This window comes from Microchirus variegatus, assembly GCF_963457635.1.
Source record: "Microchirus variegatus genome assembly, chromosome: 3".
NCBI classification, from domain to species: domain Eukaryota; kingdom Metazoa; phylum Chordata; class Actinopteri; order Pleuronectiformes; family Soleidae; genus Microchirus; species Microchirus variegatus.
The window spans coordinates 26,394,500-26,421,060 of record NC_139804.1 but is presented as its reverse complement, the minus strand read 5'-3'; the positions used below and the strand labels follow the sequence as shown (position 1 = coordinate 26,421,060).

At 40.9% G+C, this 26,561-nt stretch overlaps 1 protein-coding gene across 5 annotated transcripts; it reads left to right on the top strand.

The window, feature by feature from the left end:
* Positions 1 to 772: 772 nt before the first annotated feature.
* Positions 773 to 26,340, top strand: trip12 (thyroid hormone receptor interactor 12). Of its 5 annotated transcripts, none has more exons than XM_083887212.1 (42): positions 773 to 867; positions 3,863 to 4,009; positions 4,548 to 4,673; positions 4,967 to 5,751; positions 8,339 to 8,444; positions 10,732 to 10,868; positions 11,092 to 11,175; positions 12,334 to 12,429; positions 12,542 to 12,693; positions 12,870 to 12,905; positions 13,012 to 13,107; positions 13,191 to 13,283; positions 13,377 to 13,538; positions 13,654 to 13,722; positions 13,841 to 14,006; positions 14,642 to 14,759; positions 14,895 to 15,051; positions 15,198 to 15,351; positions 15,578 to 15,806; positions 15,905 to 16,023; positions 16,414 to 16,621; positions 17,398 to 17,498; positions 17,888 to 18,089; positions 18,218 to 18,359; positions 18,621 to 18,812; positions 18,966 to 19,117; positions 19,208 to 19,365; positions 19,467 to 19,540; positions 19,675 to 19,874; positions 20,102 to 20,229; positions 20,530 to 20,681; positions 21,235 to 21,377; positions 21,507 to 21,663; positions 21,870 to 21,968; positions 22,065 to 22,179; positions 22,371 to 22,525; positions 22,769 to 22,933; positions 23,240 to 23,404; positions 23,503 to 23,616; positions 23,731 to 23,825; positions 24,635 to 24,738; positions 24,857 to 26,340. In XM_083887212.1, exons 2-42 carry the CDS (start codon positions 3,912 to 3,914, stop codon positions 25,051 to 25,053), a joined length of 6,201 nt encoding a protein of 2,066 aa, XP_083743338.1. In that variant the 5' UTR covers positions 773 to 867; positions 3,863 to 3,911; the 3' UTR covers positions 25,054 to 26,340. The 5 variants fall into 5 exon arrangements, with proteins under 5 accessions (XP_083743338.1, XP_083743339.1, XP_083743340.1 ...); XM_083887213.1 differs by lacking the exon at positions 773 to 867 and adding an exon at positions 917 to 1,008 and having other exon boundaries at positions 4,970 to 5,751; XM_083887214.1 differs by lacking the exon at positions 773 to 867 and adding an exon at positions 917 to 1,008 and having other exon boundaries at positions 17,915 to 18,089.
* The last annotated feature ends 221 nt before the right edge of the window (positions 26,341 to 26,561 follow it).

Genomic DNA, 26,561 nt, shown 5'->3' with positions numbered 1-26,561 from the left:
CAGATTTGGCACTGTTTGATGTCCGTCACAACAATGGAGACATTGATACCAATTTCTCCCTTTAAGTGTGTACACTCATGTTTGCCTTCACAACAGTTGATGCCTTTGGCAGGTGCTCTATTGAACTGAGATCAGGTGACTTTATGCCATTTCAGTGAACATATTGTCATGTTTAACTAAAAAAAATTGAGATTACTTATGCTTTTTTCGTGATTGAGGTGTATTATCATGTTACCATCAGAAGACGGTACGCTGTGGTCATAAAGGGAGGATATGGTTAGCAACAATACTCAGGTAGGCTGTGGAGTTCAAAGGATGATAGTTGATATCAATGGGCCCAAAGTGTATAATATATCTGTCGCACCATTACACAACCTCCATCCTGAACTGTTCATATTGTTTACGGCATGTTTTGACACTACCCATCTACCTTCCAAATATAGATGGAATTGAGAATCATCATCAGACCAGGCAACGTTTTTCTAACCATCTATTTTCCCATTTTGGTGAGCCTGAGTGACTTGTGTAGCCTCAGTTTCCTCTTCATAGCTGCACCAGCTGTGGTCCCATGCTGCTGTAGTCCATCTGCTTCAAGGTTTGGGTTTGTTGTGTACCCAGAGATGGTCTTCTGCATACCTTGGTTGGCCAGCGGGTCACGACCCAGCGGACTGATACATCATATTTGTGACAAGTCGATGTTGCCAATGGCTTCAGTGTTGCATCGACCACCATTTAATAAGAACAAAATTACGTCTCCACATGTTTTGTCTCAATAAGGTGGCGCTTTACGGAGCCACAACAGGCATACCGTGTTGTGTTGTTGTTTCAGAAGACGCAGAGGCCGAGAGCTGAACATTCTGAAGTACAGTAAGTAGTCCGTGAGCGGATGAATCACGCGGATGTATACTGCGGTTATAGGCCCCTCAGCTGATGCGAAAGTAGCAGGGGGAGAGAGAAAAGAGGAGCCCGTGCACTGTCTTGGTACAACTACAACACTGGAACAAATAGGTAACAACATTATATACGTACGGCAGAAAATTTCCGTGACATGTCAGCCAACGGTCTGTTGGGCCTTGGAGGTTATTCAGTGTCGAAATACATCGGAAGAATCACGATTTAGAGCTACGAAAATATCTCGAGTCCCCGTTCCTGCTTTCCTGTTTTTTTGTGTCTAAAAGGTATCAGAGGCCATTTCTCTTCTGCTAGCTAGCGTTAACGTGTTAGCCGCTAGCTGGACAAGTTGTGAATGTTAAAAGAATTTAACAAAACAGTTCCAAAATGATTAAATGTTTAAGTTGTAACCAATCCGCCGCTTAAAAACAAACACTAACTGCCACCCAGCAGAGGTGGCAAAGCGTTTATCGGTGGTAACGAGGCTTGCTAATATTAATTACCCTGTGTACCAAGGTTAGCTGGTTCTAGCAATAACGCTCTTGTTTGGTTTGACAACGCTAAACGTCAGATACGTGACTGGCCTGTACGAGCTAATTCGGTATTGATAATGTCAGATGTTTTCATCCACAGAAATACCCTGATTAATAACATGCGGGGACAACATCCCCGCAGTCAAGTGTACATTTTCTGTTCATGTATTGTTGGCAAGTGAACGGTCATTGATGTAACGATCTTACTTAGCCGAGCTACTGTTAGCCTGCTAATAATTAGCATCGATATGTGTAATTCTGGACTTAATTGGGCCACTGAAAATGCATCACTTTGGTTCATAACCAAACTCTCCTTTCATGTATATCATTTGTTGACATGTTATCTGGTGGTAATCAACTTGTCCCTGTCTGGTTAGCGTTAGCATAAACGTTAGCCAGCGCTAAAGTACAAGGTAGACGTTGGCCTTTTAAGTCTGCTTTGAAAATATCAGCGATCCCCCTACAGCCAGCTATCATTAGTTAGGTCGGCTTGAGCACTCTGCATTGGCGTTGACAGTTCTCGAGAGAGTGATACTGGATTTGTCTGGTTGCCTGTCGACTTGACAGCTGTATACTTCTTATTTGATTTGATGAATCGACAGAGACGGTGAGCTAACTGACGCACGAGACAAGTATGTTTTCTTTAAACTTGATCGTCTGCCATACACTGAGCACAGTGTGTCATGGCAGTGAGAATACCAAGTTAGCCTGCTAGCTGTATAACATTAAACCGCTTTCGATATACGGTCCAGCACTTGCTGCCAGTTAACGTTGTTGTTATTTGTCAGTGTGGGGGCTGGTATTGGCCGGTCTGGGAGAAAATACACAGTTTCATGCTACAAACAAGGTAACCATTCGTTTTGGCAGTGCGTTTCGTAGCTAAATGGGCTGAGACACCGGTACGCCAACTACGCATTTCCATCGAGCCTTTGCTACGCTAGCCGACGTAACTTTAACGTGTCCCTGGTATGTTATTATCAGCCTTGCAGCGTTTTACTGTCTTTACATATAGCAAACACTGTACACTAGCTTCGTTTTGGATTGCGTATTGTTTTAGAAAGACCTTTTGTGACTGACCGACTGCCAAAATGTACGAGACTAGCTAAGATATGAGTGGCTAAACATGCTAACGTTAGTCGGCGGTGGTAGACAACTACGTCAGTAACACAGGCCTCTGTAAATCGTAGATATAAAAAGTGGTCACTGCCGTGCTTGTGTTTGTGTTGTAGTGGAAGAAACTATGTACCCGGGTACGTTTCGTTTCGCCGTTCATTTGATGTGTTTAACTTATCCTATTAAGCGAGTGTGGTGCATTAGTTGTCAGAATGGACGAATAAACAAAGACGAGGATGCACACTGTCAGAGTACAGGCCTGAAAAGGCCCTGTGAGCTTGCCAAGTATGGCGTATTTTTATGATCAATGATGTCATGATTTAAACCGTAACCAAATGGGTTAATTGATCATCTTCTATTTCAAGATGACATCAAGTATTTGGGTGTTGATTATGTAGCTTCTGTGTGTTAATTGAAAAAATCATGCTTCCCTGTCTGTGTTCAAAACACATCAATCACTCCTTTTTATCAGTTCCCTCATGTCAGTGACTCATGGGAGGTATGTATAAATTAAACATCTTCTCATGTACACAGGATTTGTTTCTATGTAGTATTATTAATGTTATTGACTAATGTAGATGTTTAAAGGAATTGTGTACATATTTTTCAAAAGAATTAACCATTGGCAAGTGTTCCAATATTGATGAATATTTTAGTTTAATGGCGTATACTAATTGACTGTTTTCTCAACTTACAATCTTGTCCATGGTAGATTTATTTAGATGCGTCTGTGACCTTGGCAATTATTACCAAAGTAGTACATAAGGACCTCGATCATATGCACTACAACGATTTCTCAACTTTTATCAGTGTTGTTGAGAGACATTCAAATAATGATGATTGTGGTTAATAGATGGTGGCAAACCCACTTTAAGTGCTGTTACAACTATTGTATAATTAACCGATATGGGTAATAAGAGATTAATATTGTTATTCAGTGCTTTAATCTAAGTGTATTTTCTGTTGTGATAATTACAGACGACTACAGACTTTTAGTTTTAGTGTATTTTTAACCTAAACTAAGCTTTGTAGATCTCTTTCATCTCACAAATATGATAACGCCTAGATTTATAAAATACTGTTTTTCATTGTATTATTACATGTAGTGTTTCTGGCAACACATTTCTTTATCAGTGATTAGATGGGTGGTGAGAGTTTGTATCCTGAAATGTATGATCCTGGGCCTAGTTATGATGACACATTTCTGTGCATGATAATGTCAAATGTGCTATATGGATGAGCTAGATTGATGGTGACGAGCTGTTAAATCATGACCAGTTGGTGAAAATTAGTATTCTAATGTGTTTATTTCTCTTTAATTTCAGTGAATGGTAGTGTCTAGAAAGGGTATGTCCCTTCAGGAGAGAGGTGCCAATGTCCAACCGGCCTAATTCCAATCCAGGGGGGTCACTGCGCCGTTCACAGAGGAACACTGCTGCGGCCCAGCCACAAGACCACACAGTCGCAGGAAGGTGAGTCTACCTTTTTGTGAAAATCTCAGTCAAAAGTTAGATCATAATCATAGTTTGCAGATTTCTGTGAAAGTTCTCAGTCATCCAGGTCATAGTCATCTTCAGGCGATAGCTCTAGGCAACTGGACTTGCTTAAATTGAAGACATCTCACCTCTCTTTACCTGTTGATGAGAGATGAGACGACTTAAATTCAACTCAAGTTAAATCTTTTTTATTAAGGAATTGAGTGACAAAAGAAGGCCGTCTAATAAAATTGATGTTTGTGCTTAGGTCAAGGGTGACCGTGAATTGAAATTTATATTTGATGCACAGAGGTTGTATTGACCTCTTTGATCAAAGACGAAGCCTTTGTCCTTTTATCATAGTCCAAATGATGATTAACACTTTTGGGTGCTACTCCAGATGTGTTGGTGATTAAAGGACATGGAAACAGGCATTCAGTTAGTCAAATTATTTGGGGGTTGATTAATATTATTTTATGTGACTAAAGTACAGGAACAAACAATGTCACTTGCTCTTTAATTTCCAACCTTACAGGTTGCAGTCTGAGCAGGTAAAACATAAAGCAAATTCCCCACCTGAAAGTAGAAGACCTAATTCTAAGGCTTCCAAAGCCACAGCCAGCACAGCCACTGGCCAGTCCATTGGGCACAGCTCAAGAAGGTACCACTCTTTTCTACTTGGTGCTTCGTGTGTGTGTGTGTGTGTGTGTGTGTGTGTGTGTGTGTGTGTGTGTGTGTGTGTGTGTGTGTGTGTGTGTGTGTGTGTGTGTATGTGTATGTGTGTATGTAGGGTTTGTGGTTTGTACTTAATTGAATGTCTTTTAATTTATTATACGCCTTTGGCTTTTGTTCAAAATCTGATTGAGGATGTTGAATGTGGCATTCTAATTTATCATTATGCCTTGATTTACAAAAATGACCTAAAATATTTTTGTTATTCCTCTTGCTCCCTAGCAGTCTTACTCAGTCCGTGGCTTCATTTGTTTTGCAAGACGACTCGGAGGCTGCAGGAACATCTGAACAAGAGAGACCAGGCCACCAGTCAAACAGTCAAGGCACTCGAGGGTTAAAACGAAGCGAAGCTCCTGACCAAATAAGTACCTTTGCACCAACCCCTGCCAAGAAGCCCAAATCACTCCCACCACCCCGAGAAAATACCTCAGAAAACAAGAAAGGCCCAGCAAAGTCCAAGAAGAGATCACTTGCTTCAGAACCACCTACATCGTCAGGTCGTGGTCAGAGCAAGAAGAGCGGGCCCGCTGGGGCCTCATCAGGCCAGAAACGGAAGAAAGTGGACCCTCTCCCCGGTCTAAGTAGTACCGCTGGGTCCCTCCCCAATCACACAGAGGGCAGAACTGTAAAACCCACCAAGCTGGCGTCAAAATCGGCCGCCTCAGCCAAAGCTGGGTGTAGCAACGTGACAGACTCCTCCTCCTCTGCCTCCACCTCTTCCTCATCTTCCACCACAGGCACCAACAGTGCCACCACGCAGGGCGCCAGAGTCAAACAGGGAAAAGATCAAACCAAGGCACGTCGCTCTCGCTCAGCCTCAAGCCCCTCCCCACGCCGCAGTACCCGTGAAAAGGAGCAAGCAAAATCTGCCAGTTCTTCAAAATTTGAGTGGGCAGCACGCTTCAATCCCAAAGTTAACTTGCCAAAACCCAAACTGTCCTTGCCCGGATCGTCCAAAACTGAGACCTCCAAACCTGGGCCCTCAGGATTACAAGCTAAACTAGCAAGTAAGTCATATTACCTGTGTATTGCTCCCCTTTATTCATTTGATCAATGTTCATTTTATTCAGTGATTGAGTCATAGCATCTCACTTTTACACCTTTTTAGCATTTAATGCCATTTAATTTTGTATTTAGTGTTTTACATTCAGTTAAATGTACCCCTCTTCTAGTGGTTGGAAAGGTTGTCGGTGTGAGGGGAGAAGTTTATCTTTGAATAAATAAGAAAAAATAAGATTATGACTGGCTTGATGAGGGATAGCACATTATTCTCATGTGCTTAGTTTACACCTCTGGGATTAGATGTCACAGGACCTGTGATCTGAGCAGTGACATAGCATCAGTTGCCACCGAGCTGGGGCACGTCACCAACTAAAGAGATCAAACCCTACAGATAAATGCCTTAACTCCAATATAATTGAGTACACATAGTTGCTTTAATGTCAAAAAGCTGTGTCCAGTTATCTGTGTGTCTTATGTACACATTGTACAAATAGAGTTGGCATGTTTTCACAAACATTCAATTCACATTTGTGGTGAGTGTGGATGGACTTCACTGAGCTGATGAACAACTGGCTCATATTTCAGACAGAAGCACCTGTAGCTTGCAACAGGAGAGTAGCTCAATACTTAAACACTGCTGGTGGCTCAATTGTCATTGTGAACCAAATGTATTGTTACAATGTAGATGCATAGGACTCTATTTTAACCATCTGTTGTATGAATCAAATGCATTAGGCTGTTTCCTGGTTCATTTGAGCTATTTTAGTGGCAGGAAAGAATGGTTTAACAGCACTGTGGTTGGTGTCTACTCCCTTTACTTTTTAGTATACCTTAAACCTAACCCTCCAGCCTCTTATTCACTTAGAAAGCCAGGTAGCTCTCACATAGATGATCTGTGTTTGTAACGAGCACTCTATGCCCATTCTGCTCCTGCAATCATTGGAACATTTTATCATCTTGCTATTGCACTTTTAAGAAGTTTAAATACTCTGCCACTGACAAGACCAGGTTTTTGTTGGCCAAGCCATCATGCTATCACCTTTCAGTGCCTCAAGATAGCAATGTGCAAGGGGGCAGGGTACAATGTATTAAGATTTTACACTACTAGTTTGAGAACATCGTGTTTGTTTTTCATATTTCATTGAGTTTTCGGCAGGTGTGTTGTATTATAAATATTATATCGCATTATAGTATGTATCCTATTGCACACGTGTTCAGAAATATCAATCATGCTTATTTATCAGTTGGAGTCTAGCACCTGTTCTGAAAACCTTTTATTCAGATTGTGTGAAGTAAAAGCACGCATTCATAAATCAAAATTCTCAAATGCATCAGCTTTAAAAATGTCATGTAATCATCACTCAATGAAGCACTGTAGTTAAATGCAACAATATACAACCAAAGGAAAAAAAAGTAACTGTTGGTCTGTTCTGATAATACCGACGAGCAGTGCTACAGTCTTAATTAACTATGTCAGTGCTGCAGAGTTTTATTCCCTGGTGTGAAGATGAGTAAAAGGCTGGCTCAAAATTGTAGTAGAAATTTGATGTGCATGTTGAGTTGGGCCCAAACTCTAAGGTCAGTGTGGGGTTAGGCTTTTCTAGGTAGGTGAAAGGATAGAAACTGAGGTGGGCTCTGTGCCATGGGCTCTTGGCCCAAATGGAGAGACCCCGCCCAAGTTGGCATTGGTGTGTTAGCCCACCAGCTGACCAGGGTTATGTTTGAGGGCAGAAAAGGGCTCACACACGGTTTCTCTTTAGAGGAAAGAACTTCAACTATTGGAATATCCTGATCTATCCACCTGTGTTAAATTTTATCTGACACATAATGTAACTTTCAGCTGTAATGGTGAGTAGATTTATACAGTGCTGTTGTACAGTATGTGAACTATTATTATTTCTGTATAGTTTTCCATAGCTCAAACCTGTTCATGTTAATTTGGTAACCTAACTTCAGCCTCAATGTGACTGATGTGAAGAATATGAAGATTTAGGATTGGATACTGTCATCTTTAGATAGTAACGGTTACATTTATTTGAGGGATTACTATTAGTCAGACACATTTATATTCCACTAAAGTCTAAAAATAACCCACTTGTTCTTAAATGTATGGACTACTTGGCATTAATTTGTTGAAATACTTATTTTTATACTTCTGATTTATGAGTCATAGATCCAGCTTGAAGGTTGCCCTGTCATAGGGCCATGGTTGGGTTACTAATAATATCCTTCTAGTCAGTGGAACAGGCAGCAGGCAACACGAGAGACTTTACTGTAGAGAAGAGTAACAATAATTATGAATCCGTTTCAACAGCTTCATGATTGTTTTCTGATGAGGCTCGGCAGCCAAATAATACTTAATGGGTTAATAAAGTATTTTATTAACACATTCACCACTTACTAAAATTACTAATCTTAGATTTTTAACATGTTATGCCAGATGCATTGTAATAGCCACTGAAACTAGCATTTGCCCTCTGTTTGGAATATGATAGTAAAAGTTGGGACAATTCTTACATTTCATCTTTTGAGTATAGTATAGTGTATAGTTTGGAGTAAAAAATAACAGTGTTGGTGCTTTTTAACCTTTAGGTTTGAGGAAATCCACTAAGAAGCGCAGCGAGTCTCCTCCAGCAGAGCTCCCCAGCTATCGGCGGAGCACACGCCAGAAGACCACGGGCTCCTGTGCCAGCACCAGGTACAGCAAATCACACCGATTACACTGAAGACCATAGTGTGTATATTGATGCCTGAAATTTGGACATAAGTTGATCTGTTTGTCAGTGGATGGATTTAAAGGCACCATCTGTAACAATGCGACCAAAAACGGTTACTACACTCTAAAGTGGCATGCGGGACAAATTACCACCACACACCCAATATATTTATTTTATGCATCACAAGCTCATTAATGCTTTATACAATAATAAGGTAAATAATGTTGAGACAATCAATTTTACCACCTTCCTGACACAAGTCCACCTATTTAACCAATCGGCTACCGCTGTTATTCTCTCTATGCATGTCAGAAGAAGACCATTAGGTTAGATTAGAAAGTGACTAAAAGACGCATCTCTGTGTCATCTGAGCTGCCGCCGCAGCCTCGCTGAACAGAACCAGCCGCAGCCACTGACATAACAGAAACGCCGGTGGAAGGTGCGGCGGGGGTTGTGGCTCCGGACAGAACCACCACCACCGCCCCATGGTGGATGGCGTTGCCCGGCGCGCAGCTGCCGGTGCGGCCGACGACAGAAGAACCAGTCGGTTCCCGGTGGGCAGCTGCCATACCCGCTTCGGTGCTACAGTACGGCAGCCTCCAAAACCGAGGGAACAGTTCAAAACAGAACTCGACAGTCGAGCTAACTTAGTTAGCCAAGCTGAACTTACCTGTCTAGTTGAAGAGTAGCCCATTCTGCATCAGTTTTGAAATTCCACTCGGCTTTAAACTCTCTGCACCGTTCAAAAGCATGTCCTATAGACTTTGCCGCCAGCTTTATCTTGCCGTTTTTGACATTCATACCGATGACTTTAAGGTTTCCTTGCGTTTCATTTAAATTGTAGCGACGTAACTGGCAACCCATGGTTGCTCAGCAGCTGAGACTCTACCGACTGCTATGATTGGTAAATGGCGCCTCATGCCAAAACATAATTTCAAAACATAAACATAACTTTGCGGGCAGAAAAATATTTTTTTTAATGCAAATATTTTTGTTGTACTATTTTCGTTGATGAGTTCAGTTTGTTATATGAACATTATTCCTGGTCCTCTGTGACATATTAGGAGGATTTTATGGCCAGTTGCTTTAGACTTATTACATAACGCACCTTTAATATTAGAAATGTCTGTCAGCATAATTCCATAGCTCCACAAACATAAGCTTTCAAAATAATGCAATATTGTGTCAACAAAAACTGAACTTTCGTGTTCGTTGTTGTTTTGAATCGCATACAACATGCCCAATTCAATTGTCCATAATTATTTGGAAGTGTTGATAAGATCTTTTAATACATGCCGTTTCCTGTGCACAAATCTTGTGAGACATGTGAAATGAGAAATGTAAGATAAGATTATCTACCCAGGGTGGCAGGTGAATTTGTTTGTCTTCCATTTTCACCTCCAAACAACATATTACTGTTGTCTTGTTCTGATGAGCAAACGGGGCATGGATACAGGCAAGGCCGCATTCACAGCACCCTCTGCAGGACAACTTATTACTTTTTAGTGCCTTAGGGCGATTGTAGGATAGAAACTGAACAGATTATGATTTTGATTTATCATCTACAACTCTGCAGTAGATTTGCACTGTATGGTCATTGTTAAAAATATTTTTTAAATGATGCACCTGTTTAGAGGGATCCAAATTGTATACAATTTGCAACATAAGTTCTGTAAAAACCTTATACTTAAAGGGCCACTTCACCCAAAAAATCAAATTTTTTTTAAAATTAATTTCCAGAGATAAATGTGTTATCCGATCATCAGACTGTGGATATGAGATACATGTCTCGTTCCCCCCAACAACAGGAAGTAGGTATTGTAAAAAAAAACAAAAAAAAAACATCAGAGAAACACTGCTCTTTACTGTGTTTCTGGCAAGTTTTATGAGTAAATGATTTGATAAAATAAAATAATGTGGAGGTCCCTAATGAATAATATATGTAATCCGACTCTGTAATAGGATGTGAATTAAACAAACAGCACCATCATAATGATTTTAAGTTCATTCTTCATTTGATCAGGTGGGAAAAATGGGTGAAAATGCCCTTTAACCTAGCAAAGTTGGGATGGAAACTGAAATAAATCAAATCTAAAATTTAATTCAATTGGGACCTTGTAAGTTCTTAAACTTTCAGAGCCTTGGCTAACCGCAAGGATTCACAGGGGTCTTGATCGTATGTTTTTAAATGAATATAAAATTTTAAAGAAAACATCCAAGGCTAACACAGATGTATATTAATGTCAAAATTTTCATCGACATCAACAGTCGGCGGGGCTCAGGCCTAGGCAAGCGCGGGGCAGCCGACGCTCGCCGGCAGGAGAAAATGGCCGACTCCGACAACAATCAGGATGGGGCCAACTCCTCAGCCGCTCGCACTGATGAGGCATCACAGGGAGCTTCAGGTACTTATTATTATTATTATTATTATTATTATTTTTATTATTGTTATTATCAACATCACTTTTTCCATTCTTCTTTATCGGTAAAAACAGTGATTTCCCTGATGTGTGTAGTTTAACACGTCCAAAGCCCACAGGTTTCTAGCTTTTTCTTAGTGGCATCAGAAGCCACCAATTTCCATTTATCTTTCACTGAGGATTACATTTTTACACTGTTTCTGTCCAGCTTCAAGCTCAGTTGCTGGAGCAGTGGGCATGACCACCTCTGGAGAAAGTGAGTCTGATGACTCTGAAATGGGAAGACTCCAAGGTTTGTCAAATCCTCCTTGTCACTATATTAATCCTCTTAACACTAAAATAAGCGGGCATGCCAAGGATATTTGAACCCGGAGAACTCACTAAAAGCATGATTAACACTATTTCCATTGCCACTGGTTGAGATGTTTTTTTTTCTTGTCCACCTGTGCATCACTCGTGTGAGATATGATGTTAGTATTTGTATCTTCCACTTCATTCAAACTCAATGGTGAACAATTTTAAGTCTTTAATATAAAGTGAAAGAAGATTAAATGAAAATTGTTGAGTGCTGTCCCAAATTGTAAAAAAAAATAAAGTTCACCAAAAACATTCATGGCTACCAGCTATGCTAAAGTCCAAAAGATGAATGCATTAGTGTGTTCTTAGTGTTGTGCTTGAAATGATGGAATTTACATCGCTGCCAAAAATGAAGGTGATGAGGAACAAATAAGGCTGTTTACCTAGGACTTGCATTCCCACTAATGCCTGAATGCATTGCAGAGTCATTTGACATGGGAGTGAATGCAGATTAAACACATTCCTACTGATCAAAAACCCATTAAAACCTGGGATTAAACAGGCTTTTTGACCAGTGGGAATGTGGTGTTATTGGACATTATAATTAATGTACAGACATGCCTGATTTTTACAGTTTTATAGTTCTAGATTCAGGTATAAAGACTATACCTAAACAGTCCAGTGATCACTGCAGTTGCTCTCTTAAGCCTGGTTTATACATGCTGTAGTGCATTGACACAAATTATAGCATCGCTACCAGCACATTGGGTGCGAGGATTCCAAAATGATTTGCACATCTCTGAAATTTTGTAAACATACAAGTGTCCGAGGGAAAACTGGCTGAGTAGGTTTCTATTATTAAGCAATTTATTTGAGCGGCAGGGACTTCCCACCTCTAGCACACTTCTATTGTATTGCTTGATTGTAGCTTATTAGACGTGTGGTACAAAGGCAAAACTAGTAAGTAAGTGAATGTGTTTGAAAAAAGCTATCTTTTCCAGTGTAACCATTGTGTCTTGCATGAACCATAAAAACCCTGTTGTAATGTTGTCTGTCTGTGTGTTTGTGTATGTGCCGTCTTCGGAGGTCTGCACCTCAGGGCCTCATGGGAGTATAACCAAGGCTTTAACCAAGACTGTTTGTGTCCTTTTAGCTCTATTGGAGGCCAGGGGACTCCCCCCACATCTTTTTGGGCCCCTGGGACCCCGCATGTCTCAGCTGTTTCACAGGACCATAGGCAGTGGAGCCAGTAAGTGCAACTGTTTTCACCTCAAAACAACATATTACTGTTGTCAACGTTTTTCTCCTACAACAGTGTTGTTCATGTTCATGCTCCAAATAACTCTGCCCCCTGTTTTCAGGCTCCAAAGCTCAACAGTTACTGCAGGGCCTGCAGGCTACAGGTGATGAGTCTCAGCAGCTTCAAGCAGCCATTGAGATGTGCCAGCTGCTGGTAATGGGCAATGAGGAGACACTTGGTGGATTCCCTGTGAAGAGCGTGGTGCCTGCTTTGGTGAGTCTTGTTCTGGACTGTTTTTGTCTCTTCTGGAGCTTTACATCAGGAAAACATTTTCAGTATTGCTTTGTAAAATATGAAAACCGTGATATGAAATGGAAGTTTGTTTCTTTGTTGTCTATGGAATTTTGGATCAACCACTCATGTTTTTATTATTACCTTTTTCCCCCCAGATTACACTGTTACAAATGGAGCATAACTTTGATATTGTGAGTATGATGAACTCCCAATTGTAGTAGATTTTTTTTATCTTGTGTTTGATTCACTGTTGTGACACCACTGGTTTTGTGCTAACCTTTTGAACTGTGTACACAGATGAATCATGCCTCTCGTGCACTCACATATATGATGGAGGCACTGCCTCGGTCCTCTGCTGTGGTGGTGGATGCTATTCCTGTCTTCCTGGAGAAGGTAAGATGATGCAATCTCTGTCCCCAATAGCCTGTCAAACCCTGTTAATAAGCTAATGCACTATTCCTCCTTATTGAATGCAGCTTCAGGTGATCCAGTTCATTGATGTTGCAGAGCAGGCCCTGACTGCCTTGGAAATGTTGTCAAGGCGACACAGCAAAGCCATTTTGCAGGCTGTAAGTGTATTTTCATCAGGGTCACAATCCTCAGCTTTCCTCTGTTGTGGCCACAGTTTTAGACCATAACAATGTTTTAATTTAATCTTACAGGGTGGACTTGCTTACTGCCTCCTCTACCTAGAGTTCTTTAGCATCAATGCTCAGAGGAATGCTTTGGCCATTGCAGCCAACTGCTGCCAGAGCATTACTCCAGAAGAGTTCCACTGGGTAGCTGATTCCCTGCCATTGTTGACGCAGAGACTCACACATCAGGTATGTTTTATAACATGATTTTGAGTTTTTTTTTATTATTATTATTATAATTATTTATTTAGTTTAACACATTGTAAAGATTAAACTAATGGCTGTATTTGTTCCACAATCTCAGGATAAAAAGTCTGTGGAAAGCACTTGTCTCTGTTTCGCCAGACTGGTGGACAACTTTCAACATGAAGAGGTTTGTTCCTCCTAAGTTTTTTGAGCACGGTATTTTTGTTATTTCCGTATCATCTTCCCCATTTCATGTCCAACTATCTAGCTAATGAGAACGCATGTGTCTGTGATTAAATCAACAGAACCTGCTTCAGGAGGTGGCATCACGGGACCTGTTGACCAACATTCAGCAGCTGCTGGTAGTGACCCCCCCTGTACTCAGCTCGGGGATGTTTATCATGGTTGTGCGCATGTTTTCCCTTATGTGCTCCAACTGCCCCTGCCTGGCGGTCCAGCTTATGAAACAGAGTGAGTAACTGGCACATGCACAAACCAAAGCATTTTTACAATCAATTGCTTCTCCCCTAAAATTACCGTTATGTGTGTTAATTTAATCACACTGTAAATACTAACTAAACAGGGTCTAGTACATAAATGGAATAGTTGGCAGTAGATGAAAAATCTTTATATACTAAGGCTCTAGCTTACGTTTTGCATTGATTGCTCTGGCAACTATACACAACACAGGCTTTACAGAAAGACATTAGGGAAGATGAAAGTCCAAGGCCTAGAGTAGACAGACGATATAAGAAAACATTTTGTCGCATTTTAAATATTTTTGCGCTAACTCTAGAGCCTTGTATACAGCATTCACTCACAGCAACAGTAAAGTGTCGATTGTGGTTTTCTGTGACTGTAGCCTGCCTGCTTCGAGATTTGAGGTGTTGTGTATATTCAAAAGTGGTCTTCTGTGTACTGAAGTTGTAATGAATGGTTATTCAACGTGCTGTTGCCTTTCTATCATCTCAAACCAGTCTACACACTCTCCTCTGACCTCTGGCATCATCACCTAGAGAACTGCTGCACCGTGGATTTTCTGTGGAAAAAAGACCAAACATGCGACTAACTACAGACTTTTCTTTGTGATTGCATTTTCTTAACAGACATAGCAGAGACACTGCGTTTCCTTTTATGTGGTGCATCAAATGGCAGTTGTCAGGAGCAGATTGAACTGGTACCCAGGAGCCCCCAGGAGCTCTATGAACTGACCTCACTCATATGGTAATATTCTTTTTCCTGTCACCTTTTACTTACTTACTCTTATGGTATGGTTTATGTTTCACACTGTAAACTTCTCTTACATTGTACTGTGCACAACAAAATGCAATGCTGTACTCGCCATTCTTCTTCTTACAGTGAGCTGATGCCCTGCCTACCTAGAGAAGGCATTTTTGCGGTTGATTTAATGCTGAAGAAGGGTAGTGCTCAGACGACCGAGGGTGCAATCTGGCAGTGGAGGGATGACCGCGGACTATGGCATCCTTACAACCGCATTGACAGCCGCATCATTGAGGTATGAATGAATTGGGCCATTGAAAATCACAAAATATGCCATTAAAGCACCATCTGTGAATCATGTAAGTTATGCTATTGTTATGTGGTAAGAATCCATTTATGATACCAACTTTGGGTGTATTTGGTGACTGTCTGGTCCTACAGACAGCCCACCAGAACGGAGAGGATGAGATCAGCTTGTCAACTCTGGGCCGTGTCTACACAATTGACTTCAACTCTATGCAGCAGATAAATGAAGACACAGGAACAGCACGCGGTATACAGAGAAAACCAAATCCTCTTGCCAACCCCAATACAGGTAATTCAAGTCTTAGCTCAGAGTTCAGTGTTTCATTGCAGTTTCATGGTAAAAAGTATTGAAGCGAAGTTGTCACTTGTACTGTTATGTCTGTAAGCTAGATGTTCATTTTTTTTTACCTGAGACAGAGCAGTCAGTCAGTTGCTGTTTTTGTCCTGTTTGAATATGTGAATACTTCTTCATCTTTGAGGGTAAAAACAAAAATGTCTTCATTGTCTGTCTTAAGGGAGTCACCAGGAGGTTCGCCGAGAAGACGCTCGAGCCCAGTTGATGAAGGAAGACCCAGAGCTGGCCAAGTGCTTTATCAAAACTCTGTTTGGGGTCTTATATGAGGTTTACAGCTCATCAGCTGGCCCTGCTGTGAGACACAAGTGCCTTAGAGCCATCCTCAGGATCATCTACTTTGCTGATGCTGAGCTGCTGAAGGATGTGCTGAGGAACCATGCTGTGTCCAGGTAACTGTGTACCAGGCTGTGTGCTCCTTTTAACACAGACCAAATGCTCTGTCACTTCAAGTAAACTGACTAGCATGTTTCTGTGCTTGTTTCTACAGTCACATTGCCTCCATGCTGTCCAGCCAGGACCTGAAGATTGTTGTAGGTTCTCTGCAAATGGCTGAGATCCTCATGCAGAAGCTGCCTAATGTCTTCAGTGTCTATTTCAGAAGAGAAGGTAGATTGTAATCACAATTTGTGAGCTCCTCAGATTAGATGACCTACAGTGATTTACTTTTTAGCTTGAGCTTCTAAACTGCTTGCCCAACATTTAACAGTATTGTATCGTTGCAATCCTACCATTTTATGTACGAGACCACCTTAGCTGGGGCATATTCTGGCTGCAGTGGAAAATTAGATTAAAGAGATGAGAATTACTTGAAAAATGACATTTTGAGAACCTTTTTTGCAGTAACCAAAAACAAATTTTCTCAACATCTGAAGCTTTAAGGCCATGAGTCAAAAGGAGTCGAGCAGTTTAGAAACATTTTATCTTTACAACAATATTACTGCTAGTTGTACATTTTTTTTTGTAATTAAAGCTGTTGACAATTCTTTTCTCCTCCAGGTGTAATGCACCAGGTTAAAAACCTGGCAGAGTCTGAGACCTTTCTAGTTACTAGTCCCCCTAAGGCTTGTCCTAGTGGTACTGCAAGTCTGTGCACTACCACCATCAGCACTGCATCGACCACATCTGCTAATAATGCTACTCCAGACCTGGGCTCACCCAGCTTCCAGCACAGCATGGACGACTCACTGGACCTCAGCCCACAGGGGTGAGTCAGATATAACTTTGGATTGGCTTCTTACAGACTTGATTTACACATATTTTCAGCACAGGCCCAAATTCAGCTTTATACTGGAAACTAAGCTCATCTTTCTATTAATTCATGGAGCGTCTATCTGGTAATGGCATTAGTGTCCAACAGTTCATTCGACAGGCTTCAAACCGGCAGATTACTTACTAAGGGCACCAGTGTGTGCAGTGCCGACTTTGGCATTGTTTGGACAAGAAATGCATGAGATGTTATAAGTCCGACAAATAAATCGCTTAAGGAACTGCTTGAATCTTCTTTGTTTTAAAAAAACATACCAGTGTGCGCAGTTTCATAGCACGGCTGCGCTAAACCGCCATGCCATTGTATACGCAACACAAACGTCGGAGGACACTCGAAACGATTAGTGCTAGAACTGTGTGATAGAAAAGCCACTAATGGCATATCTGTTGAACAGAATTGACAGTCTTCAAATTTGGTGGGTGACTTATTGGGGCACCAGTGTATGCTCGTGCTGACTTTGCAATTGTTTGAATAACAAATGCAAGGGAAAGTGTATGGGTGCTGTTTTACTCATAAACACAAATTATACTTGTGTCCAATGTGTACAAATTCTATTAATCTAGATCTTGTTGCACAAATGACATATGTTTGAGTCATTTACCTTTGTTACTCTTAATCAATGTGTTGTTTTTATTGTGCGTGTGTGCTAGTTCGTCTATAAGAATCACATTTTCCCCAAGACAAATATATTAATGATGTTTTCCCCTCCAAAGGCGGTTAAGTGATGTCCTCAAGAGAAAACGACTACCTAAAAGAGGGCCAAGAAGACCCAAATACTCTCCCCCAAGAGATGATGATAAAGTTGACAATCAGGGTAAGTTAAAGTGGCAGGATTGTTTTGATGATGCATCAACTTACAACATGGACACCTGTCAAAGCCTGAGCAGGCCTGCGTCACCTGAATTGGCACTATGGAACTTCTGGTCTTGGGTCCCTGCCACAAAAAGAACTACAACATTCTACTTTACGCCATTCTTAAATGAACAACAGTATCTATGAATATGTTTTTGTGAAAATTAGCTTTTTGTTCTGGTGTTAAACATATTCAGACACATTTCCTTATCAATAAGGTCATGTTTAACATTTAACAATATGAGCTTATCCTTTTGTAAATGGTAGACAGGACATTCTGTTGTTCACTGACTTGTAGGAGATCAAGGGGAAAGAGCATTTTGTGATCTTGGTTATATTTTTAACCCATAGATAACCCTCTGCCTGGGTTCTTTACAGCCAAGAGCCCTACCAGTACTCAGTCACCCAAATCTTCCTTCTTGGCCAGTCTCAACCCCAAGACTTGGGGTAAACTGGGCACCCAGGCCAACAACGCCAACTCTGAGCCCTCACGCACAGCCGGGGTGAGTGGCCTGGCAAGGGCCCCTCCGAAGGACTCTATTTCAAATAACAGGTAGAGTAATGAGGTCTATTGGAGATATTACATTTTCTCCCATACTTTTGTATGATATATTCTTGCAGCTGATGTTGGTGTTTAGATACAAATAAGTTAAATGTGTATGTTTCATTATTATTTTGCAGAGACAAAATAAAGGCCTGGATCAAAGAACAGTCAAGTAAGTTTGTGGAGCGCTACTTCAACTCAGAAAATGTGGATGGCAGCAACCCCGCACTGAATGTACTCCAGAGACTTTGCACAGCCACTGAGCAGCTCAACCTTCAGGTAAAACATGCACTCAGCAGCAGAAACAAAAACGATGAAGTCACAATTTTGTATTTCTGTTTCAAAGGTTTTCCTTACAGTAATATAGCTGTAGAAATTGTTAAAATCATTAAAAGGGGTGCCTAAGACTTAAGAAATTAGACTCTGTTAATAACGGCTATGAAAAGGAGGGATACAGATACAGTGATTTACCTTAAATTCACTGTATAAAATAAGGTTCCATGCCATCTTTGAGACATCTTTTTTTTCCCCATTCCCCAGGTGGACGGTGGTATGGAATGTCTGCTGGAGATTTCAAGTATTGTATCAGAATCTGATGTGTCCTCATTTGAGATCCAGCACAGTGGGCTGGTGAAGCAGCTCTTGGTTTACCTGACCTCCAACACAGACAGAGACTTGTTGAGTCGTGATGTGCGGCTAAAGAGGTTCCTCCATGTCTTCGCTGGCTGTCCGGTAAGGGACAAATCATGGATTATTATTATTATTGACAAGTAGACTCACTCTAAAGACTAGTTGTACACTAAGAAGTGACCTGTCATTCAGTCATCTTGATGGGTGAATACACACTTGTAGATCCTACTATCATTTTTGTTGTCACGTGTGTAGGTTCCAGGAATGGAGCCTGTAGGTCGTTTAGACCCAACAGAGAATGGGCCTTACCTGGCAATGGTGCACAAGATGAACAGTTGTCTTAGCCAAATGGAGCAGTTCCCTGTCAAAGTGCATGACTTCCCCAGTGGCAACGGCAATGGCAGCAGGTTTGTTTCTTAAAATGACTTTACCGTTCCATTTTATCCAATTTATACTGTGATATATTCTATGTTTATGTTGATGAAATTTCTCTGCAGAGGTTCTCAGGCACTGAAGTTCTTCAACACACATCAGCTCAAGTGTCAGCTGCAGAGACATCCAGATTGCACTAATGTTAAACAGTGGAAAGGTGGCCCTGTGAAGATCGACCCCCTGGCCTTGGTGCAAGCCATTGAGAGATATCTTGTTGTGAGAGGTGAGCAGATTATTAAGCCCAGAAATGAAACTTTCAAATGCACTTTCAAAGCCTCCCATGTGACTGCACTGGTCACAGTTGTTAACATCTTGTCTGCACAGGGTACGGCCGAATTAGAGAAGAGGACGAAGACAGTGATGACGATGGTTCAGATGATGAAATAGATGAATCGCTGGTATGTGATGCCATTCATGCCAAATAAAGCTTAGCCTTTTCTCATCTTCAAGCAGACAGCCCAGTGTAATAATGTGTTTAATCACTTAATACAAAAACACTTACACCCATTTCCTTTTTCTTTTGGATATCCAGGCTGCGCAGTTCCTGAATTCTGGCAGTGTGCGACATAGACTACAGTTCTACATTGGCGACCATCTGCTACCATACAACATGACGGTATATCAAGCCGTACGACAGTACAGTCTTCAGGCAGAAGAAGAGAGGGAGTCGACTGATGATGAGGCCAACCCTCTGGGGAGAGCTGGCATCTGGACCAAAACGCACACAATATGGTAAAAAAAATCAAAAAACACTATCATCGAAGACTATTGTCCCTTTTAAATTTTATGATACCTGAAGTAATTTTATTAAGATGCAAAACAAAACAATCAATTTACTAATTCAAAAATGTTTCACATACTTTCATTTTTGCTGTTTGTGTATTGCATACACTTGAGCTGCACATGATGATGATAATCACATGATAATAAAACCACCCTGAACCACTTTTTTATGACAGGTATAAGCCCGTGAGGGAGGATGAGGATGGCAGCAAAGATGCTGTGGGTGGAAAGAGGGGCCGAGCCCAGACTGCTCCCACCAAAACCTCACCTCGTAACGCCAAGAAGCAAGATGAGCTGTGGCATGGTGAGACTCTAAAATCTCAGTTTCAGTTTTGCTATTAGCTGCTTGTGTATTGCAGGTTTAACTGCATCTGCTTTTTTTGCGTCTTCTTCTTTACTTTGTACAGTTTACTTTTATACATAAACCTTCAGCACAATATTAAAATTCCACAGGATAACGTGCTTTGCAGTTGTTTTATGGGGAAATTCCATGTTTTGCTATCTAATAAATATGCAGTTGAATCAAAATGAAAATGTATGAATTGCACAGATTCTCTACAGACGTGTACTTAATCCCTGCTCTTGAATCCACCTCCTCTTGCAGATGGTGTATGTCCCAGTGTCATCAATCCCTTAGAGACATACCTCACTTCGGAGCCACCAGAGACCATAACCTTTGATGACCCCTCTCTAGAGGTCAACCTGCTGCTGAGGGTCCTGCACTCTATCAGTAGATACTGGTTCTACTTGTATGATGTAAGTTTCATTCCAAAAGAAAACAATAATAATGCTCTCTTAGTCTTTTTGTCTCGCTGTAGTGTGAATCAATTTCAGTCTTGCGCCAGGCTGCCAAATTGTGAAGAATTCACATGAATTCCTAAGCGAAGAATATAGTGGCTTTTCTCTGTGTGCTTTGTCCTTCATATTGTCACCCATACTACTGTGTTTTCATTTAAAAATGGCATTTTGACTCGGTTTCAGAAGTAATCCATTTGTCCATACTAACACCCATTAAAATGTATATAATTCAAGTACTGATTGTGTAATCGCAGCCAATAACAACTAATCAGAAGGAGAATGCAAGCAATTGTGGGATTTTGCCCAAAGTTTTCACCCAAAAAAAAGAGCAGGGCTCCAAACCCAGTGCTTTCAGTCTCTCTGCTTTTAGGGGTCTCTAAAACACCAGGATAATGTGGAAGAAGGGTGTATCTGAAACTGAATTTATGTATTTTAAAGAAGAACTCAATAGTGTGGATGGAGCCATAGTTTGAAAATATGCAAATAACAAACATTCCTGGTTGTTTTGCAGAATGCTGCGTGTAAGGAAATCATCTCTACCAGTGAGTTCATTAACAGCAAGCTGACAGCCAAAGCTAACCGTCAGCTACAAGACCCTCTGGTCATCATGACCGGGAACATACCAACATGGCTCATCGAGCTTGGAAAAACCTGGTAAATGCTTCATTTATTTATTGATCTAAATGAGGATTAAGAGAACAGACTAATATCTGCACTGAAGCTGTTAAAAACCACTAGTTGCTGGTTGTTGATTACGTACATTTCTCTTTTTTCCCCCTACAGTCCCTTCTTCTTCCCCTTTGACACCCGGCAGATGTTATTCTATGTAACTGCTTTTGATCGTGACAGAGCCATGCAGCGCCTGCTGGACACAAATCCTGAGATCAACCAATCAGATTCTCAGGATAGCAGAGTTGCGCCACGTCTTGACAGGAAAAAGGTGCTGTGTTTACCTACCATAGTAATTTGTTGTTTTATACTAAATGGATGTACGTATGAAAATGTTTTAAAACATTCTTCAATCATTTTCTATTTTCCGTTTTATTATTCACTTTGTGAAAGTTGCTTTTGCAGATATTCAGAATATCTGAAACTTTGTTGACCTAAACCTTCACTTACAATTTTTTTTCTGTCTTGCATTTTCAGAGGACGATAAATCGAGATGAGCTGCTCAAACAGGCCGAGTCTGTGATGCAGGACCTTGGTAGCTCCAGGGCCATGTTGGAGATTCAGTATGAGAACGAGGTAAATTAAGATTTTGTTTCTGAATCATGGTAGAACAGGGATTTTTGTTTCAAACCTTGTGGAGCATAATTAGATTACGTTTTATTCATTTTGCAGGTCGGAACAGGCCTTGGTCCAACTCAGGAGTTCTATGCTCTGGTATCTCAAGAACTCCAACGGGCTGACCTCGGCCTGTGGAGGGGCGAAGAAGTCACTCTGGCCAATCCTAAAGGTACCAACAATCGTGTTATAATGTCTTTTATTTATTTTCACTATAGCCAACACTTGTATTGTGCAATAACACTCGGATATACATTTTACCACTGATTGAAGGGGTTTATCTCTTTTGCTCTTTATACATTTATAGACACTGAATGTATTTCTATTGCTTTTACTGACAATACCTTTGTCTCTGCCCAACAGGAAGCCAAGAGGGAACTAAGTATATGTTCAGCTCCAGAGGACTGTTTGCGGTTCCCTTTGGCAGAACAACCAAACCAGCACATATAGCCAAAATTAAAATGAAGTTCCGCTTCCTCGGAAAGCTAATGGCTAAAGCCATTATGGACTTCAGACTGGTAATGAAATTCTGTCTGCTAACAGATTCAGTTTCCAAATGAGCATAGACATACTGCCAGTGCTAAATAAACATGCTATGGATTTCACACATAATTCTGTAATCTGCTAATTTATATTAGGATGTATTTCTAATGTTTAATTGATTTGTTTCTTCATCGATAAAAAAGGTCTGTTTTTGCTGTATATGTTCATCTCTGTGAAAATGTTTCAAATGTGAAATGTGTTCCTCTGTCTCCTCTTAGCTGGACCTGCCCCTGGGTCTGCCATTTTATAAGTGGATGCTGCGACATGAGATGTCTATAAGCTCCCATGACCTTGTGAATATTGACCCCAGTGTGGCCAAGTCCATCCAGCACCTGGAAGATATTATCCGCCAGAAGAAGAGGCTGGAGCAGGACCGATCACAGGTAAATATGTTACTCTTCAAGTTTTTGTCTTTCAGTGCTCTGCGAGAGCAGCTTTTGCTTTTGGTCAGCAGTGACGGTGTATTTTTGGTTGACAAGGTTCCACGTGAATATTTTAAGTCCACCATTGACAAAATAGAAATGAAATGCCAAAGCTGATTACAAATGCTGTACAATTTAGCAATGAGAAAAGAAAAAATAGCACTTCTCTTTACATCAATCCATTCATACGTTATAGTAAGTTAGTGCCTCCATCACTGTTTCTGCAACTGTCTTCTTTGCTCACCTGTGTTTGTGTGTCTGTGTCAGACGAGGGAGACACTACAGCAGGCGCTGGAGAGCCTGAACATGAACGGCTGCTCAGTGGAGGACCTGGGATTGGACTTCACCCTCCCAGGATTCCCAAACATTGAGCTGAAAAAGGGTGGCAAAGATGTCCCTGTTACAATCTACAATCTGGAGGAGTACCTCAGGGTATGTGATCTAATCATTCTCAATTTTTATTTGTCAGTGTTAATCTTTGTCCCTCTAATGTTAATCCTTTTTTTTTTTATCAATTTCTCTCCATTCAGTTGGTGGTGTACTGGACTCTAAATGAAGGAGTGTCCAGACAGTTTGAGTCATTTAGGGAAGGGTTTGAATCAGTCTTCCCTTTGCATCACCTTCAGTATTTCTATCCAGAGGAGGTGAGACATGTTCTGTTTCTGGTTAAGTGGAGGGCATTATGTCCAGGATTTTACATAACTGTAATAATTCAGTTACTCATTAAACATTTGTCATTGTCTCTCCTCTCCTTGTAGCTTGACCAGTTGCTGTGTGGCAGCAAATCAGAGACATGGGATGTCAAGACGCTGATGGAGTGCTGTCGACCAGACCACGGCTATACGCATGACAGGTGAGACTGCCAAAATAAATACCCACAAAATTACTAAAGTTTAAAAATGTTTGGTCTTCTTTCCAATAAAGAATGATGTGAATGGACTCTTTGCACAAGAGCCTTTTGACTTATTTTAATAGGAAAAGCACAGGTGTTACTGATCGCTTTAAGTCAGGACAGTGTGACAGTGAATCGGCACGCTCGCTGTAACTTAAGAGGCTTGTCAGTAATACATGCATTAAATGGAGTCGCGATTCATTTGTCTTAAGTATGTCACTTAATAATGCCTGGTTTACCTATTGAAGATAATACCCAGTGTTAACTAGAAGCTGGTATAAGCCTAATTCACCTGAACAGCAACAATGGCTTCAAGAAATAAGGGCATTGGAAGGACTGACTTTTGTGTTAGGTTTGAGGGTAGATTTCTATGCTACAAGATGGCAGAAGTGGGAACTTTACTTGAACAAATTATAAGGACACTTGCTCACAGCATCTACTTGAACTGTGCTTATTTTCACATATGTATGTATTTTGTCTTTGTCTACACCATGTTATTTCATAGGCTCTGTTTCATAAAATTGATCTGACTGGGTGCAGTTGTGATATGCTAAAAATTAAAGTGTAAAGAAATAAAATATATAATACCCGGTGTCAAAGATATGGTCGTAAAAATAGTCAGAAAAGTGATAGTATGTCAACATTTGTCACTATGTATATTGTAAGCTGGGTCACAATAGTTTAACCATGTTCAAAAATTAGGTCACCATATACATTTTCCCTACGGGACACACATGTAACATGTTAACTCTGATCAAATTTTCTTGCAGCCGTGCTGTTCGGTTTCTGTTTGAGGTGTTGAGCAGCTTCGATGCCGAGCAGCAGAGACTCTTTCTGCAGTTTGTTACAGGAAGCCCCAGACTGCCCGTCGGAGGTGAGTTTCCTCAAACACTCATTTAAAGTGATCACTGAAACAGCCAGTATTGTTGGAGCTCATTCATACGCTGTCACTTTTGCTGCACACTCACCCCCGTGTCGCTCTCAACTCCCAGGTTTCCGGAGCCTGAATCCCCCTCTGACAATTGTGAGGAAGACGTTCGAGTCGACCGAGAACCCGGACGACTTCCTCCCCTCAGTCATGACCTGCGTCAACTACCTGAAGCTGCCTGACTACTCCAGCATAGAGATCATGCGAGAGAAACTGTTGATTGCGGCTCGAGAAGGCCAGCAGTCTTTCCACCTTTCCTGATCTCCCCCACATCTCACATTCAGATGCCTTCTACAGCGACTGATGACATCCTGACTTCCTGACTTAGTTTTTTTGTAATCACATACATCAAGGCAATGTGTACAGCCTTCTTGTTAGAGAAAGCAGCTTGCAGAAAAATTAAGACTTTAAATATATATATTTGCTGCCCCTGTCTCTCAAAAAATAATATAAAAAAAACAAAAAAAATGGAAATGTGTTCCATGACTCAAAGAACATAAAATATAAAAAAAGAGAGCAAAACTTATATCAGTAGTTGAGTAATGTTAAAAAAAAAAGATGAAAACACCTGGGTGACATTTTAAATTGCATTGCTATGTGATATTTAAAAAAAGAAAAGAAAAAAGGGATGTCTTCTCTACAGAGTGGTGGACAACGTCACTGGGTGTTGGGAGTGAAGGGGGGGAGGGGTTCCATCGAGCAAGCTAGGTTTACTTTAGCTCCAAAGATCATTTGTACAGACAAATTTGCAGACTTTGCTCATTCTACACATTTGATAGAATAGCTCTTTGTTCTCATGTCTCTTCCCCCTCATTTCGTCCGTTGGCATTTTGTTCTGTATTATATTGACCCCAGTTTGTGTGTTGCGTTTTGGTTCGGCTTCCCCGCCCCCTCGTGTGTCTTTGCTTCAAGTTGTGAAAACGAGAATTGCCGTTGGTTGAATGCGGGTAGTGATGAGCGCATATTATCTTTTTTTCTTGGCCCTACCCAAGCTGAGATTGTGTTCTGGCCTCCTTTATTCTAGAGAGCTTCAGCTCGTACAAGGAGTTGTAACCAATGTGTTGACCAGGTAAATTTGTTTTGCCCTTATTTTGATAGAGTTTAATGTCTTTCTGTTTGGCCCTACCCAGATGTGTGGGGTTTTCTTGGTAGACCAAGCTCCCCCTCAACACATAATGTAGCTGGGCACAAAATTTGGCTGGTCTCATTTTATCATTTAATGGCCAGATAGCATTTCAAGCTCATTTATGAAATAAAGTTTATATGCAGTTTCACACCCTGTTTGAGGTGGGAATGTCTGCATTACCTTTTTTTTTAATTTTCTATATTGTCTTTATTTCTTGCTGTAGTTGACTTATGATTATTTTTTTCTTTGCACTGCTGGCTTGGAACAAACCGTGGTGTGCACCTGCAGTCTGGCCAGGGGAGGGCGCCACTGTATGCTCTCCTGGCCCAATCGTTCATGTGCTGGTTTCTAAGATCTGCAATAATTTACTGCGTCAGGTTCATGTTTTTACCTGAACATAAATAAAGTAACTGTTTGACTCATTTTGTCCATTGTTAGTTTTATTTATCCATCACTCATTCATGTTGCCATGTCACTGTTGAGTTATTTACAGCTGTATACAAGATTTAACCTTTTTTTTTTTTCTTTTAAGTTGGTTAAAGATTATTACAAATTCAAGTCTTTCATTTGATGCACAGGTTTAGGCACTTGCCATTGATACAGAAACAAAAGTTAACGAAGATAAACACGTGGTCCGAGTGTT